The sequence below is a fragment of the Nuphar pumila genome, chromosome 2, assembly GCF_984573655.1.
Source record: "Nuphar pumila chromosome 2, dmNupPumi1.hap1.1, whole genome shotgun sequence".
In the NCBI taxonomy this organism is placed as follows: Eukaryota; Viridiplantae; Streptophyta; class Magnoliopsida; order Nymphaeales; family Nymphaeaceae; genus Nuphar; species Nuphar pumila.
The window spans coordinates 19,040,020-19,058,958 of NC_143250.1; the positions used below are offsets into that span (position 1 = coordinate 19,040,020).

General features: G+C 41.4%; 1 protein-coding gene across 1 annotated transcript; it reads left to right on the forward strand.

Annotated features, from left to right (window-relative positions):
* The first annotated feature begins 2,191 nt into the window (after positions 1-2,191).
* On the forward strand, positions 2,192-3,147 carry LOC149844942 (ripening-related protein grip22-like). Its single transcript, XM_089997395.1, has one exon. It carries the CDS (start codon positions 2,243-2,245, stop codon positions 2,888-2,890), a length of 648 nt encoding a protein of 215 aa, XP_089853521.1. The 5' UTR covers positions 2,192-2,242; the 3' UTR covers positions 2,891-3,147.
* The last annotated feature ends 15,792 nt before the right edge of the window (positions 3,148-18,939 follow it).

Sequence of the window (18,939 nt, forward strand, 5' to 3'; positions counted from 1 at the left end):
CCCCATCCCCACCACGATCCCTGCCTCATCCCCGCCCCGACCCATCCCCATCACTTTTCCCCGGAATATCCCTGCCCCGCCTCATCCCCGTTTGAACCGGGGATGCAGGACATGAAACGGGGACGAAGGCAGGGGTGAAGGTTAAAATCCATCCCCGCCGGGGATGGAGGCAGGGATGGAGGTTATAATCTTGAGGCGGGGTGGTGGTGGAGACCTTGTCCCCCGCCCCGCCCTACTTAACATTTCCTTGTGAATACAAGTGTCACAGTGTGCATACAACATACCAGTGTTCTTTCAATTAATGCCCCCGCCTCGTGATTACACAACAGACCGGTGTTCACATTGTGATGAATAATACCACCGTGGTGGTTACCCATGCTGTAAGTGGGGTAATGTGTCAAGCTGAAGGCCTTTGCTCAGTCGAAGCCTCCGGACGACTCCCTTGAGGGTAAGGGGTGCGCCACGGGTTTAATTACACTGTCATGATGACAAATCCCTTGGATAAAATGATATTGAATATCACCCTTGATGGTGGTCTTTAATTGTTTTGCACTAGATGCCAAATCCTCCAAAATTCTTTTGAAAGGGGATTTGGCATCGGGCCCTTGATCTATGCCTAGTGTTCTTTTCTTTCATAAAACAAGTCTCACCAAAACGTGGGAGAAGAGGAAGGGGCGATAGTTTCCACCTCCATAGGTCCAATGGGAGAGATCCATAGTCTATTAGACCAATAGATGATGTCGCCAATTATATCCAGTGAGAAAGAGTCCACTACCCATTGGACCATTGTTAAATAGGTCCACCCCCACCATTGGACCAATAGTTGTTGTCACCTTTGGGTCCATTGGGAGATGACTCACCTCTTTCTGGCACAATAGTTGAAATCCAGACCAAGCCACCTCCACTTTAGGCCAATGGGTCTCCTTGGATCCAACAATTTGAATTTAAAGATTCAGATCCACATAGAGAGGATTCAGGTCTAATTAAAAAATAAAACTATCCAAAATACCCCATACACCATCCAATGTACCTAAAGAGATCCCAACAGGCCATCAAACCTAGATCCGGATCTAATCAAATTTGGAAATCCTAAAATAAAAAAATAAGAAAAATAATTCTTAAATTTTAATAAATCACATTTCTCGATAAAAAATAATACATAAATTTTCAGAAGCTCACAAAAATCAAAATTGTCCATTAGATGTCCAAGATAGAGGAAGTTCGTGCATTCGGGTCCGATGACATATTTATCCCGAATGCATACTCCAGATGTACTGCATCAGCGGAGACAACCGTTTGTGTGGACTTACTCTTGGTGATGCGGATGCCACTTCTTGTGATTCACCGAAAATGAATCCTTGCTAAATCAGGAAAGCTGATGCACTTGTGGATTTGTAGTCAGATCCAATTGATGCAAGCAACAAGATGAAGAAGAAGAAAAAAGTGATGTGTTGATGGAGTTTGGATCCAGAGGATCTGTTTTTTATTTTGTTGATTTTCTTTTTAATGATCCTCAGCCCACAATAGTGCCTCATTTTTGTTTATTTTCTTCATAGACAAGCTGCTGTTAGGCAGGCACCTACCAGTTAATTAAACAAGCAAATACAATTTAGATACTCAACTGTAAACTGTTTGGTCACCAATTGGAAGGTTTATCTTTCCAAAACTGAAAAGGAATTACCACAGCTACCCAATTACAGAACTTTGGTACCCTAGTAACTTGGATTCTTTGGAAATGAAAGAAGCTCGTTCTGAATCAAACATGGTCGTCCACAACATCACGCCTGAAAGATTCTATGATCAAGTTGCTAGTGTGATCAATATGCCGTCTGAGTTTTGGCAGAAGATAAAGCCTCAAGAGTTGCTTACCGTAGAACCTATGTAGGATTTTTGGCAGAAGATAAAACCTCAAGAGTTGCTTACCGTAAAACCTATTAGACAGCACCGAGAGGATAAGACATACATTCTGAAGACATTTACTTTTAGCCAGTCAACAGGAAGAGATCTCGATCCACGGTATTCCATATTTTTTCCTTTGCTTTTTTGACAGAACCGTCTCTTCCACGTCATGTGGAACAAGAGAAGATGGCACCTGTGTGGCTCATATTCAATATCACGAGGACGGATCTAACCTAGCACTACACACTTCGCTTATAAATTTTTCCTTTCCTTCCTCTTCTGAGGCACAACCTACTTCCTTCCCAGAATTTGTATTGTTGAACAAACAAACAAACAAACAGCCATGGCAGCCTCTTTGTTAGCACCTCTGTCTCTCCTTTCCTTTCTTGTGATCCTCTTGCCCACAACAACACTTTCTCTCTCCTCCTGCAACGGCCCATGCAACACCCTCAATGACTGTATGGGCCAGCTCATCTGCATCATCGGGCGTTGCACCGATGATCCTGATGTTGGCACACACATCTGCACAACTCCATCTTCCAGCCCACCCAGTCAGGGTGGCTGCTTTCCCTCTGGCTCTTTTACATGCAAGGGGCAGACCAAATCCACCTACACATGTTCACCCCCAGTTTCTTACTCCACTAGTGCCATCCTTACTCTTAATGACTTCAGCAAAGGTGGAGATGGAGGTGGGCCTTCTGAGTGTGATAACTCCTACCATGACAACTCCGAGAGCGTGGTAGCTCTGTCGACTGGTTGGTACGCTGGCGGCAGCCGATGCGGAAGGATGATTCGGATAACCGCTAGAAATGGCAGGAGCACGATGGCGAAGGTAGTCGATGAGTGTGACTCTATGCACGGGTGTGATGCTGAGCACGCTGGGCAGCCACCATGCGATAACAACATTGTTGATGGCTCTAAAGCCGTGTGGGAGGCGCTTGGGCTTGATCAAAATATGGGGAGGGTGCCCGTAACTTGGTCCATGGCTTAACTTGTGCTTAGAAAAGGAGAAATAAGTACTTCCTATCGTATGTTGAAATAAGTGGTTTGTAAGCCATCCCCCGAAACCTGGTGCTCTTGCCGGTGTTTGGAGGGAGATTGAATAAGACTGTGTGGCACTTGCTTTTCTTGGAGCTCTCTTTCTCTGCATGTGCGGTTATGGGTTATATGGTCATGTTTGGAACAATGTCCATCAATTTCCTGTTCCCCTTGCGAGTGCAATGGTATGGTTGATAGTTTTCAAATAAATCCATCCGCATTTTTTTTTTTTGAGAAATTTATTCATTCAGTTCCCCCTTTTACCTTATATTCTGCGTCAGTTACCAAGCTTTGCCAAATACTAAATCCACTTAGTATTCTTCAAAAAAGTGCCAAATAAGGGCATCGGGATAGCCCACAAGTAGTGGATGGGCATCGGGCCGGCCCGGCCTGGTGATGGACCAGGCCGGCCACTAACGGGCTCGGGTTTGAAGAGAAACCCATGGCCCCGGCCCATTGGCCCAATGGTCTAATGTGAAGTGGGCCGGGTTCAGCCTGGCCCGGCCCAAACCCATTCATTTCTCTTATATCCATGATACAACATGAAAACCTAATTTTTAATTAGTGCAACTAATTAGGTAAATAATAATAAATAGCAAGTTTTGATGTAACTAATTAAGTAAATAATAATAGTTATCAATGGTACTATGTAATAGTTAATTTTAAACATTTTTATATTATTAAAAAAATTAATAAATAACTCAGGCCCTTTAGTACGGCTCAGGCCTGACCCACTTATGTAACGGTCCAGGTTTCAGCCTGGTACTTAACAGGCTCGAGCCTAAAATCATGGCCTAAACCCGGCCTATGGCAGGCGAGGTCGGCTTGGCCAATCAGGCCGCCCGGACATTTGCCCACCCCTATCCACACGGGCTCCCTGGTAGGGGAGACTTGTGAATGTCACCAAGCTGACAAGACGTCACAAGTTTGAAACTGATGGGTGGCGTAACAAGGTTGAAGCTGGGTGTTGTTCTCCCCTGTGGGGAGGAGGACCTCAAAGCTGTTTTACCAACCGGAGGCCAGCCAATGTGCATTCCATAAAATAAAAGCTGTTTTTTTCCCCTTGAACTATCCATAAAATGAAATAAAAGGACCTTGGGTTAACCATTCCCAACTTTCAAACAAAACAGTGGGAAACTTTTTGAAGTTCTTAGTTTACCCTATACTAAAAACGAGTGGATGCCGCCCACAAGGGTTTGGTCATCAGCTAGTAAGGGTAACTTATGAAAGTCTTTAGGATATCATGAGTCGTGTGCTTTACCGCAATGTCAAAGTCGGGTGTACCACCTGATGGGCAAGGTGAACCGGAAGGGTTTTACCAATGGACAACCTGCCAAACTGCATTTGTGATGGCCCTGAGTTGATGAGATCAAAAGGAGCGGTTAAGTGCCATAGCAAATCACATGACAGCATTGCATGGGGCTTACAGTTACAGAGTGCAGGTCGGCACATAGCCGCTCCCTGGATCCTGCCTCTGTCTCTCGGCCTAACAACAAATGATTGGCTATTTAAATGGATGATGAGATGTTGAAAAAAAATGGGTGAATGATGTGTTGGAGAAACGTGGTAGGTAAAGACCAATGATTAACCTATAAATCTTATTTTACTTAAATCAAATAATTAATCACATATATATGAACATAATTAGTCTTTGATGAAACCCAAATAACTAAGAATATTAATTGAATAATACAATAGCCTATCATATAATATACAATTTTATTGACACATCATTATGCGATTTTAATCAGACTCGGCTGGGTTATTAAGGCATTAGTGATAGAGTTAATATGCACAATATGATTACAAGCAAACCATGTATTTGCAATCAGTGATCTAAAATTGAATACACAATGATTATTCAATCACTGATTCAATAAATTACATGACAAGCAAAATGATAATCAAATAAGATAAAATAACTACTCATATGTGCCAAAACATCTCCACACACGCACAAGTATTTCTATAAAGGTATTTTTAAAATTTCTATTTGATAAATGCAGTTCAAATTATATTTTAAAATATTTTTGGTGTTTCTAGGTTTTTTAGATTTTCACCATTTTTTAACCCATAAACTAACATCCTCAATTATTTTCAACCAAAAGTAGAAGCTTTTAGCTTTTCAACAAATTAAAAATAATTAGAAGCTAGATGTTTAATTTAAAATATATAACAAAATAGTTGAATTTATTCACTATTTGTTGACATCTTTAAAATTAAGGTTTAAAAAAATCTAATCATAAAAAAATATAAAAAATTTAATATAAAAGCTTAAAAATGATGAAACCCAAATAATCATGCTTTAATCATGATTTTTGGATTAATCAAGATTTATTGAAAGGTTGACCAGCCGAGGTTGACCCATTTTCTATCTGATTAATCACAATTTTTTGAGGAACAAGCTTCCTGAGTAAATGCCGAGGAGCCATATTCAATATTAACAAAATTAGTGATATTGCCCCTTTCGAAATAAAAAAGTTAGTGATATATATTGGCTATCCAGGTGTCCATCCCACTATTCCAAGACCATTTTTGTTAAGAGAAATTTACACCTAACTTATGGAGATTAATATGGTTTTTGTTTTTTTGAAAGGCAAGCTGGGGTTAGCCAGTTATACAGCTATACCATTGGGTTTTGAACCTGCAACATTCCAACACAAGGTGACATGCATTAGCAGCTCCTACCAAACAAGCTGAGCCCCCGGTTGGTGTAATAATATACTTTTTTTTGGGACAACTTCAGCAAGCATTAGGTATAAAACTTAAGTTCAGTATTGTGTTTCACCTGCAGACTGATGGTAAGTCAAAAAGAACAATTCAAACCCTGAAAGACATGATGCGAGCTTGTATATTCGACTGGAAGGATGCCTGTGATGTGCATCTGAGTTTGGTGGAGTTTGCTTATAACAACAACTATCACGTGAGTGGATTATAGTGCACGGGTTGGTTGTGCATTTCCTTCAATGGGCCAGCGCGGCGCGACGGTCCTTCCTTACCGCCGAAAGCCTACTCGTCAGCTCGCTTGCCGGTCGCGGAAGCTTGAAATCAGAGTGCAAGAGAGCAAGAGAGAATAGAGGGAGAGAAATTGCAATCACAAGAAGCAATCACAACGAGGGTGAACAAAAGAAAGCTCAACGCATTTACTTCATTCACAATTTTGCCCGCAGGCTATTACAGTTCAAGTATACGGGCTGCCCCTTCGGGGTATTGATTCACCTGAACCGGGCAGCTTACATCAGACTCAACAAAAGCAAAACAGACTCTAAGCGCAACTGTACACTGTAAGTCGCAAGGGAACATGCTCCCCCCTTCAAATCATGCGCCGTCCTCAACGCCATCTGTTTCGTGGTAAGCCCTGACTTCAGCCGGGTAGCGGCTGTTCATTCGAAATGTAGGCTCCCACGTTGGTTCCGCTGTTTCCTCCCACTGCACCAAGTATTTCTTCGCTTGTCCCAAGTAGTTGACCTTGTGACGAACGATCTGACTGAGGTGTTTCTCGGCCCATTGTGCTGCCAGGGCCCTCTGCATGATGGGAGCGCGTTGTGTCACACTGCGTTCCGGGTCTCCATCATCTGGATGGAACTGCTTGAGGTTGCACACGTGGAACACCGGGTGCACCTTGAAGTCTGGGGACAACTCCAGCTTGTATGCCAGCTTGCCCACCTTCTTCGTGATGGTGAAGGGTCCCTCATACTTTCTGAGTAGTCCGCGGTGCCGCCCGCGGAAGATGCCTGTGCGACCAGGATATAACTTCACCAACACTTGGTCCCCAACTTGAAACCCTGCGGGCCGACGGTGCTTGTCCGCCAACTTCTTCATTCTCTTTGCCGCTTTGTGTAAGAATGCCTTCGCCAACTCATTTTGCTCATGCCAGTCGCGAACTGACTGATAGGCGAATGATGGCCTTCCCTTTTCTTGTGTGGCAAGAGTGTGCGGGGTCAGTGGCTGCTGCGCCGTGGCTATCTCGAACGGACTGTGGCCTGAAGACTCGCTCTTCTACATATTATAACAAAATTGTGCCACATCAAGGAGCTTCACCCAATTTTTCTGATTGGCACTAACAAAATGCCTCAGGTACTGCTCCAGTATCCCGTTGATACACTCTGTCTGCCCATCTGTTTGCGGATGGAAGCTAGTTGAAAACAGCAACTCAGAGCCAAGTAGCCGAAATACTTCACGCCAGAACTTGCCCGTGAAGCGAGCATCACGATCACTCACAATGCTCTTTGGTATGCCCCAGTGCTTCACCACATGCTTTACGAACAACTCTGCAATCTTCTTTGCAAGGCACTCCTTGGAAGCTGGGATGAAGGTGGCATACTTTGAGAAACGATCCACCACAACCAAAATAGAACTAAGGCCCTCTACCTTCGGCAGACTAACAATAAAGTCCATGGAGATGCTATCCCAAGGACGTTCTGGAATTGGTAGAGGCTCAAGGAGACCGGCAGCCTTCTGGTTTGTCCCCTTATCTTGCTGGCAGATGAGGCATGTCCGCACATACCCCTCAACGTCGTCTCTCATCTGCGGCCAATAGTAGCCGCGCTCAAGGAGTGCTAAGGTCCGCTCCTGACCAGGATGGCCGGCCCATAGTGTATCATGGCACTCCTTGAGTAGCTCTCGACGAAGGCTTCCCCACCGTGGTACAAAGATGTGTCCTCCTTTTGTTACGAGGAGGCCATCATGTAGCCAAAATCGCCGAGTCTTCCCTGCCTGCGCTAGAGAAACAAGGTGTTGTGCGATCGGATCCTGCTGCGTACCCTCGCGGATGCGGCTCAGCAATGCACCCTCCAAATGCACTTCAGAAGACTCCGCACGCGCAGCTGCCAGTTCAGCCCTACGGCTCAGGGCATCCGCCACAACATTGGTCTTTCCAACCTTGTACTCCAAGGCAAAGTCGAACTCAGCAAAAAACATCTGCCATCGAGCTTGTTTAGGCGTCAACTTCTTTTGTGTCTGAAAATAGCTCGTGGCCATGTTGTCCGTCTTGACGACGAACTCGGCATCCAAAAGGTAGTGCCGCCAGGTCCTGAGGCAATACACAATGGCGGTCATCTCACGTTCGTGCACTGTGTAACGCCTCTCTGCATCCTTCAGCTTGCGACTCTCATATGCGATCAGATATCTTGCATAATAACTCCGCCAATGACAAAGTCTGAGGCATCAGTGTGGACTTCAAAGGGTCTCGAATGATCAGGCAGTCGCAGCACTGACTCCCTCACTAAGGCTTTCTTCAAGCCATCGAAAGCATCTTGACACGCTCTTGTCCAGAGTCATACCCGATTCTTATTTAACAAATCTGTGAGGGGCGCAGCAATGAGGGAATAACCTTCGATGAAACGCCGATAATAGTTTGCCAAACCGAGGAATGACCGCAATTCTGGCACTTTGCTTGGCAGAACCCATTCCTGGATGGCCCTTATCTTCTGCCCATCCATACGCAGCACACCACGCCCCACAACGTGGCCAAGGAAGCTGATCTCCTCCTGCCCGAAGAGACACTTCTCTCGTTTGACACAGAGGTCATTCTCCTTCGGCACCTGAAACACTGTTCGCAAGTGCTCGGCATGTTCCTCCATGTTGTTGCTGTAGACCACGATATCATCCAGGTAGACTACCACAAACTTGTCTAAGTAAGGGTAGAAGATCTGGTTCATTAAAGTTGTGAACGTGGCTGGAGCATTTGTCAACCCGAATGACATTACTAGAAATTCGTAAGCACCATAGCGGGTGACGCAAGTTGTTTTCGGCTCATCACCTTCGGCAATCCTCACTTGCCAGAAACCCGATCACAGATCTAGCTTGGAAAAGATACGGGCACTGCCTAGCTGATCGAACAAGTCCGCTATCAATGACAATGGGGACTTGTTCTTGTTAAAATGTAAAACTGTACATATATGTATATATAATAATATTATATTATTATATATATATATAAATACATTTTTCATTTCTTTCTTTTCTGTAATTTTTTTTCCTTTATTTTTATTTTTTGTCTTTATGTCATCTAGTTCAGTTTGAACTAGAATGACTGTTGCTAGTCAAGTCTTGTCCAGACTTGACTAGCAATAGAGTTGTTGGACTGACACAGTCCAACAGCTCTTAATAGAGCTGTTGGACTGACACATTCCAACAGCTCTAAATAGAGCTGTTGGACTGTGCCCAACAGCTCTATTGAGTCCTCTTTCAGCTGTGTATATAAAGGGGTGCAGCCCCTCTTGTATTTTACTCCAATGCTTCTTAAGCAATTGGTTTTTCATATCAATAAAGAATACATTTTTATTTTGTTTCCAGTTATACCCTTTTTAAGGGTTATGCTTTAGTGTCATTCTTGACACTTGCTCTTGTTAATCTAAGCTCGTGTTTCGAAGATCCCTATTTCATTTCATGGTATCAGAGCCGCGGAAGTACTAAATCTTGAGGAAAAGCTGTCTCGGTTTCCGTGCCCGTTTGCAAAAGTGTTCACCACTTGAAGAGAAGTGTTTTATCACTTCATTGGAGAAGATTTCACATCTTGTTGTATTGTTTTTTTTTTCTTTCTTTTTCATTTTCCTTCTTGTTTCTCTTCTATCCCTATTCATTCTCTCCTTGTAATCGATGGATGACAATGATAAAGTCACCATCATGCCTATGAAACTAAGCGATACGAACTATGTAACATGGGCTTCAATCATGAAGCACCATATATGGGGAAAAGGCTTATGGGGGATTGTGAATGGTTCTGATTCGGAACCTAAGCTATCTCTTACTAAAAAGGAGGGAGATAAAGAGGTCCCTCTATCGGAAGAAGAGAAAATCAAGGCTATTGCCTCATACGAGAAGAAATGGAAAGAATGGAGAATATCTCATGCGAAGATAATGTCATGGCTTATCAATATCGTTGACATTAAAAAATGCTCAAGTCTTGCAAAATTTGATCATGCCGATAAGGCATGGGAATACCTTAAGAATATGTATTCCCTTAAAGATATTGCACACGTGTGCAACCTCCAAGAAAAAGTTCGAATGATGACACAAGGAGACAAAACTATTCGTGAATATTACAATGGGTTGTCCGAACTTTGGGAAGAACTTTCCCTTTTAGAACCAAAGTGGCATTGTGCCGAAGACATCGAGCTTCGTCAGAAATAACTCGATGCCGAACATTTTTACCAGTTTATCACTGGATTAAGGCCGGAATTTGAAACCACTAAATCGGCCCTACTTCACCGGGGAAAAAATCCTTCTATTGTGGAAACTATTGAAGAGTTAACAATGAAAGAAAATCGTCTCCGGAAAGGTTCTTTAAAAATTGAAGATGATTCTGTTTTAGCCGTGTCTAGACCAGGGAATCATGTTCGATCATATAGGCCTCCTCACTTTAACCGACAAAATGGTGACTATGATAAGAAGAAAGTTATTTGTCATCACTGTCATGAACCGGGACACTACAGGCCACAATGTCCCAAACTTAAGGAGCTGAGAGAAAAAAAGAGTTGCAATTGCTGGATCGGAGCCTAAAGATCAGGATGCACCAGTTTCCCTGGCCCAACTAATGGAGATCCTTCAGCCTCTCATTAAAGGTGCATCTTCCTCATCTGAAGCTTCAACCGGCGCAGCAGCCTCATCTTTTTCTGATTTAGGTAAAATTTCTTGGCTTCTTGACTCTGGTGCATCTTTTCATATGACCCCAAATAATCAAAGTCTATCCAAATGTGTTAAAAATAAAACAAGTGTGTCAAAGGTCTTTACTGCTGATGGGACTTTTCTTGAAATAAAAGGAATAGGAAATTTTGAAAAAATTTATAAAACAAATTTTTTTTTTATTCCAGAAATTAGACATGTTCCCAAATTAAATTTAAATCTTTTATCTGTATCTCAAATTTCTGATTATGGGTGTAATATTTCTTTTTCTTCTCATGGTTGTTGGGTACAGGATCGTCAGTCAGGCAAGCTGATTGGGGAAGGCCATAGAGAAGGAGGACTCTATTACATGATTTTTTTGGAAATGCCGAAGAAAGCTTTTTGTTATAATATTAAAAAAATAGAGTTGAAACTGTGGCATAAGAGACTTGGTCACCCACATATAGCCAAAATCCAACATTTTTCAAATCTAGGGAAATTTTGTAACTCTGAATCATTTGATTGTAAAGATTGTATTCTCGGCAAAATGAAAAGATTATCATTTCAGAACAGAACCTTTTTCTCTTCAAGACCACTTGAATTAATACACTCGGATGTTTGGGGTCCTGCACCAGTAATTTCTAAAGAAGGATTTGTTTACTATGTTATTTTTGTCGATGATTTCTCCCGACATACGTGGATGTACTTTCTCAAACATAAGTCTGAAGTATTTTCATACTTTCAAACTTTTCATAATATGGTTAAAAACAAGTTTCAAAATGATATTACTATTTTTCGCACAGATTCAGGGGGAGAGTTCTTATCCATAGATTTTCAAAATTATCTTAAATTGCATGGCATCACACATCAAAGATCTTGTCCTTATACACCTCAACAAAATGGACTGGCAGAACGAAAACATCGCCATATTATAGAAACCACTAGGACTTTATTAATAGCAAATCAAGTCCCGAAAGACTTTTGGGCAGAAGTTGCCTTAACTGCCACATATCTCATTAATAGGATGCCATCTTCTTCGTTACAAAATATCACTCCCATTGAAAAACTTATGAACATTTCTCCAGACTACTCTAGACTAAGAATATTTGGGTGCAAATGTTTCATATTTACTGACAAAAATGATAAACTTTCCCCTCGTGTGATTCCCTGTGCCTTTTTAGGATATGCTGAAAACCAGAAAGGTTATAGATGTTTTGACTTCAAAAATAATAAACTATATGTGTCTAGAAATGTTTCCTTTCTTGAAAAGGAGAGCTTCTTTGATTTTAGAAAATTAAAAGACGTCACTGAGTACTCCTTTTTGCTAGATCTAACATCAACATCTAATGAATATGACCTTGACTGTAACTTTGATGATGATCAAAGAATTATTGATCTTAATGTTGAAAATGAAGAAGTTCATAGAGATACTAGTATTCAATATTCCAGGCGACAAGAGTCTAATCCTCCATGTGCACTTGAGAAATATTCTAACATTCCAACTAGACAATCAACCCGAATCTCGAGGCCTCCAGGAAAGTTTGTATCATACGAGTCTTTCTCACCCACATATAGGGCAGTTATTGCATTAATTCACTCATATGAAGAACCATCCACATATTTTCAAGCAAAAAATGATATCAAATGGATAGAAGTCATGAAAGCTGAATTAGATGCACTTGAAAAGGCTTCTACATGGAATATTCAAGATCTTCCTCCAGGGAAGAAAACTATAGGATGTCGATGGGTTTATAAAATTAAAACCAAGAGTGATGGTACTCTTGAAAGATATAAAGCCCGTTTAGTAGCCAAAGGTTATTCCCAAGAATATGGGATTGATTATGAAGAAACCTTTGCTCCGGTGGCTCGTATGACTACTGTTCGAACCTTAATTGCCTTAGCTTCTATCAAAAAATGGTCTATTTTTCAAATGGATGTCAAAAATGCTTTTTTAAATGGAAAGCTAGTTGAAGAAGTATATATGGAACCCCCTCCTGGTTTAAGTATTCCTAAGGGTAAAGTCCTTCGCTTAGAAAAAGCTCTTTATGGACTTAAACAAGCACCAAAAGCTTGGTATGATAGGTTTAGTCGTGTTATGATTGATATTGGTTTTCAATTCTGTTTAACTGACACTGCTTTGTTTATTAAGAATTCTGATGCAGGGATCATTGTGCTTCTTCTCTATGTGGATGATATGATCATCACCGGAAGCGATAAACAGGGAGTTGAAACAATCAAAACACTTCTTAAATCTCATTTTGAAATGACTGATTTGGGCTTGTTGAGATATTTTTTAGGCATTGAAGTTGCTTATTCTCCTAGAGGATATTTATTATCTCAGACTAAATTTGCTTTTGATATTGTTTTCAGGTCTGGTATTACTGATGATAAGAAAGTCGACACTCCAGAAGTTGTTAATGTTAAAATGAAGATTGATGATGGAGAACTTCTTGCAGACCCTACTCCTTACAGACAGCTTGTCGGGGCACTTTCCTATCTATCCATTACCAGACCAGATATAACACATTCTGTTCATACAGCAAGTCAATTTCAACATGCTCCTACTTCTGTTCATATGGGAGCAGTCATGCGTATTATCAGATACATCAAGTCCTCTCTTTCACGAGGACTTTTCTTATCTTCCTCTTCTCTTGATTTAATTGCATATACTGATGCTGATTGGGGAGGTGATCCCAATAACAGACACTCAACCACTGGCTTTTGTGTCTTTTTAGGGGAATCATTAATCTCGTGGAGGTGTAAAAAGCAGCAGAAGGTATCTCTCTCATCCACCGAAGCTGAATACAGAGCCATGGCAACCACGACCATGGAAGTAGTTTGGCTCCGACGACTGCTTGCTGACATGGGAGTTGAAGCAACAAAGGCTTCACAAATGTGTTGTGACAACAAAAGTGCGATCTACATTGCCAGTAACAGAACAGTCCACGAACGCACAAAACACATCGAAATGGATTGTCACTACGTCAGAGAGGAATATCTACACAGGATAATTGATCTGCCATATGTCACTTCAGAATATCAGTTAGCCGACTTCTTTATAAAGCCTCTCGTTGCTCCCCGATTTCACTTTCTCTTAGACAAACTTTCGCTCATTGTACCGTAAGTTTGAGGGGGAGTGTTAAAATGTAAAACTGTACATATATGTATATATAATAATATTATATTATTATATATATATAAATACATTTTTCATTTCTTTCTTTTCTGTAATTTTTTTTCCTTTATTTTTATTTTTTGTCTTTATGTCATCTAGTTCAGTTTGAACTAGAATGACTGTTGCTAGTCAAGTCTTGTCCAGACTTGACTAGCAATAGAGCTGTTGGACTGACACAGTCCAACAGCTCTTAATAGAGCTGTTGGACTGACACATTCCAACAGCTCTAAATAGAGCTGTTGGACTGTGCCCAACAGCTCTATTGAGTCCTCTTTCAGCTGTGTATATAAAGGGGTGCAGCCCCTCTTGTATTTTACTCCAATGCTTCTTAAGCAATTGGTTTTTCATATCAATAAAGAATACATTTTTATTTTTATTTTGTTTCCAGTTATACCCTTTTTAAGGGTTATGCTTTAGTGTCATTCTTGACACTTGCTCTTGTTAATCTAAGCTCGTGTTTCGAAGATCCCCATTTCATTTCAGTTCTTCACCGTGATCTTATTCAAGGCACGGTAATCCACACATAACCGTTTAGAGCCATCATGTTTCATCTGGAAAAGGACCGGGGCACCAAATGGGGCTTTTGATGGACGAACAATGCCTGCGTCCAACATCTCGTCTAACTGCCTGCGCAGTTCCTTCAGCTCAGCTGGCCCCATACGGTATGGAACCATTGCAGGAGGCTTCGCTCCCGAGGTCAACTCGATCTTGTGATCGACCTCGCGTCTTGGCGGAAGACGCTTTGGCAATTCTGGGGGCATCACCCCCCGAAACTCCTCCAATAGTGGGGCTAGGGTCGGTGGCACTGCTGCTTCCACCTTTCCTTCTTTTGCGCGCACTGCCACTAAGAATGTCTGCTGCCCATGCTTGACACCCTTCTTTAGTTGCATTGCTGACAACACCGAAGACTTGCCTTTCTACGTAAGGCACTGCACTGTGTGGGACAGGTCTGACTCCATGATCGTCAGCGTGTTGAATTTTGGCAACATCATAACATTCTGGCTTCGCAGAAACTCCATACCCAAAATCATCTTGAAATCGTCCAGGAGCACCACAGAGAAGTTGTCTTTACCGACCCAACTTCCCACTTGAATAACCAAGTCCCTTGCTTCACCAAGGATGAGCTTGGCCTCAGAGTTTACCGTTTTAATGGTCCTCTGCTTTGGCTCATGCTTCAAGCCCAACCGCTCTGCCTCTTCCCGCGAGACAAAGTTGTGTATGGCCCCGGAGTCTATAAGTAGACTTTCCATTCATAATAATAACTTCAACGTACATAAGTTCCTTACTGACATGCATGTTTTTAGCTGCACAACTTATGGCCGCATTCATCGATCGCATGACGCCCATCCTCGGTTGCATGGTCTCAGTGTCACTGCATTCAGTATCGCTGCATTCTTCCTGTGCAGCATTGGTTTGCCCGTCGTCCTTTACAAAGCGCTTTGGGCATTGCCGAGCGATATGTCTATCACCACAGAACCAACATGTCACAACCGCACCCTTGTTACTGTTGTTATGCTTTGTGTAGTTCTGTTTCTTTTCGGATTGATGGCGTGTCGACGCCTCACCTTTATCGTTGCGTTGCTCATCCTTTTTGCCTTCGTGGTCAGGCTTCTTCCCAACTTTGGTTGATGGGGTGAAAGGCTTGCGCTGAGTGTCAACTAAGCGCTCAGCCGCCACATATGCATCTTCCAAAATACGGGGGTTGCTCCTTTCCACTTCAGACTATGCCCATGGTTGAAGTCCCACAATGAACCAGTTGAACATGTCGTCTTCTGGCATGTTAGGTATCTCCAGCATAAGCTTCTGGAACGTTCTGACATAGTCTTTATGTTTGAGCTCACGAACCATCCGGTAAGCCTGTCTCTGCGCATTTCTTGGCATGAAGTAGTTGCGCAACTCTACTTTGAAGTCATCAAAGGTGTCTATCACACATTGACCCCTCTCCATGTCATTGCGCTTCCGCCTCCACCAAGCAATAGCATCACCATCAAGTAAGGCTGCTGCAGCCTTGATCCTCATATCTTCGAGGGTCACACTCTGGATATCCAAGTAGTCTTCTACTTGGAACAAGAAGTTCTCAATGGCCTTGTTGTCACGAGAACCATTGAATTTTGCGGGTCTAGGTACATCAATCCTTGATGATCTCTCACCATTTCTGCCATTTAGGGTCACCGTCCGCTGCAACGTACGGTTCCTCAACTCAAGATCGGTCACTGTAGTCGTCAATGAAGTGACCTGCCCCATTAGTAAGTTCACCTGCTCTTGCAGGCTCGCCACCACATCATTCAATCCATTGAATGATTCACATGCGCGTGAAATCGCTTCATCATGCGAAGTCACATCTTCCACCAGCTTGTTAACAGTTGCAGCCAACTCTTCTTGACCCCGAGGTGAACCCATCTCCTCAGCTTCGGCAACTGCCTTGCCTTTGGTGTTGCGCAAGTGTTGATAAGGCGCCACGATGTCTTGCTCACAAATCGCAGCCTGTCGGCGTGTCTGTCGACACCGACTCCGGAGTCCCTTCCCCAGCACGAGAACAGGCTCTGGTACCACTCACGTGATAGTTGTTGTTATAAGCAAACTCCACCAAACTCAGATGTCTGTGATGTGCATCTGAGTATTAGAATGGATCTATATGATGCTTTGTATGGAAGGTCGTGCAGATCACCAACTTACTAGGATGATGTCGATGAACGATCGACCAAATCACCAATAGTTTTATAGTACTACACTCACCGAGTTCAAAAAATTTGAGACAGATTAAAAGTTGCCCAGTACAAGCAAAAGAGTTACACCGACCAGCGGCATCTGGAGCTCACCTTTGCAGAAGGAGACATGATATTTGTAAAAGTATCTCTTACTAAGAGCGTATTCAGATTCGAGAAAAAAGAAAATTAAGCTCAAGATTCGTAAGACCGTTTAAAATCCTAGAATGGATAGGTGAAGCAGCATACCGTATGGATTTACCACCACAGTATTCCCATATACATAACAATTTCCATATATCTATGTTGCAGAAATACATTCATGATCCGTCCCACGTCATCAGATATGAGGATGTAGAGGTGTGAGAGAATCTAACTATGTCAGAATGATCAGTGGAGATAATTGATCATCGAGATCAGGTTTTGCGATCAAAGACGATCCCATTAGTTAAAGTACGTTGACAACACCATCGCATCGAGGAATGTATATAGGAACCCGATGCCAGTATGAGAGAAAAATATGATTTTAAATTAAGGAAAAATATATTAAAGTGTTAATGTAGAGTTTGGACCTAATTTGGATTTGGATTTGGATTAAATCCAATTGGATCGAATCCAACTAAAAGATCCAAAGTAGAAAAAGTTATGAAATGGAATTTTTAAAAGTAAAGTAAAGACTAATATGAAATTTTCATAAATTGAGGTTCCTAAGAGTAATATCAACAAATAGTGAAACTAACAAATAATAAAATATGACAAAAAGGTAACTAGATAGTTAAAGTTAGTTGAAATAGAACAAACTAGAGTCTAACCAAGGGAGGTGCGGTTTTGGTCTAATCATTGTCTTAGGATTTGTGGCCAATAGAATTCTACCAAGATCCCAAGAGGAATCTCAACAAATCATAGAAAAATTCAAAGAGAAAAAGGCTAGAAACCTTAGCATTTGTGTAGGTTTCCATATTGGTGAAAGTCTTCACATGTTTATGAAAGTCAAAGATCATATATGAGAGATTTTTTTTTGAGAATTGGGTTAGACTAATCTCAACCTTATATTTTCTTACAAATGATCTAAATCACACATCTAAGTGTAGTCATTATTTCTTGCCTATAAATACCACTCCAAAAGGAAGAGAAGAGTCATCCAAGAACTCTCTCTCTCCTCTCTCTATTTTTTTTTTCTCTCTCCTAATATTTTGTTGTTTTTACTCATCTTCTCCACTTGAGTGTAGTAGGGTGCCCATTGGGGAACTTTATCGTACACCACTTGTGAGTTGAACATCCAAGAGTGAAGTAGATCAAGCTAGTTGCAACAATAAGATAATTTATGTTTTATGCATTCTTGTTTACGATTGAAAGTCCAAAATAACTCATGAAGAACAGAGTGATAGATAGCTATTCATGACTTACTCAAATTATTTAAGCTTTTTGATAAAAGTAAGTTATCTCAATAATAATGGTAGATTTGTTTCAAAAAGATGAAGAAATTAATATACATATTTATTATAATACTTCTCATATTACTAGAGATTTTACTCATGAATTTGAAACAACAAATGTATTTCAAGCACCTTGCCATACATATTTTTCAAAAACTCGAAAAAAATACAATGTATATACATGAAACAATGGCTGGTTGGATAGACCCAGTAAGAACTCCAGTTGTGGTCCAGACCAGGTCTGAACCATGCCAAGACCGGATAGGCCTGAACTAGCAATTGGTTCAAACCTGGATCCAATTGGGTCAGCACAGACCAACCTGAAACTGAGCAGACTGGTTCAGTCAGTCTGCGTCGAGACGGTTTAAACCGGTTGAACTGAATGGCTTGGTCCAGCCAAGGTATGAACCAGGCCGTGCTATCTGATCTAGGACCAGTCCAATACTGGTTGGATAGACCAGCAATCAACAGTTCCTTAGACTGCGAAAACAAAACAAAAAAAGGGAAAGAAAAGAGGAAAAAAAGAAATGGAAAAAGAAAGAAATGGAAAAAGAATATAAAGAGTTTGTGATTTAAGAATAGGTTTTGGCAATGGATAGAATAAGATTTATAAACTTATTTTGGTCTAAATAGATTGCACAAAATCCGAAGCAAACTATATTACAAAACTCTTCTCATATGCATACTTGAAAGGTCTATGAATGAGCCTAAGTTAAAAACAACATCATATCGGATTTGTAGTCAGATCCAATTGATGCAAGCAACAAGAAGAAGAAGAAAAAAATGATATGTTGATAGAGTTTGGATGCACATGATCTGTTTTTTATTTTGTTGATTTTCTTTTTAATGATCCTCAGCCCACAATAGTGCCTCATTTTTGTTTATTTTCTTCATAGACAAGCTGCGGTTAGGCAGACACCTACCGGTTAATTAAACAAGCAAATACAATTTAGATACGCAACTGTAAACTATTTGGTCACCAATCGGAAGGTTTATATTTCCAAAACTGAAAAGGAATTACCACAGCTAGTCTAGCTCCATCTCTAGCCACCCAATTACAAAACTTTGGTACCCTAGTAAC

Coding starts and splice junctions, on each gene's coding strand:
- LOC149844942 (XM_089997395.1), top strand. CDS start 2,243: ATGGCAGCCTCTTTGTTAGCACCTCTGTCTCTCCTTTCCTTTCTTGTG.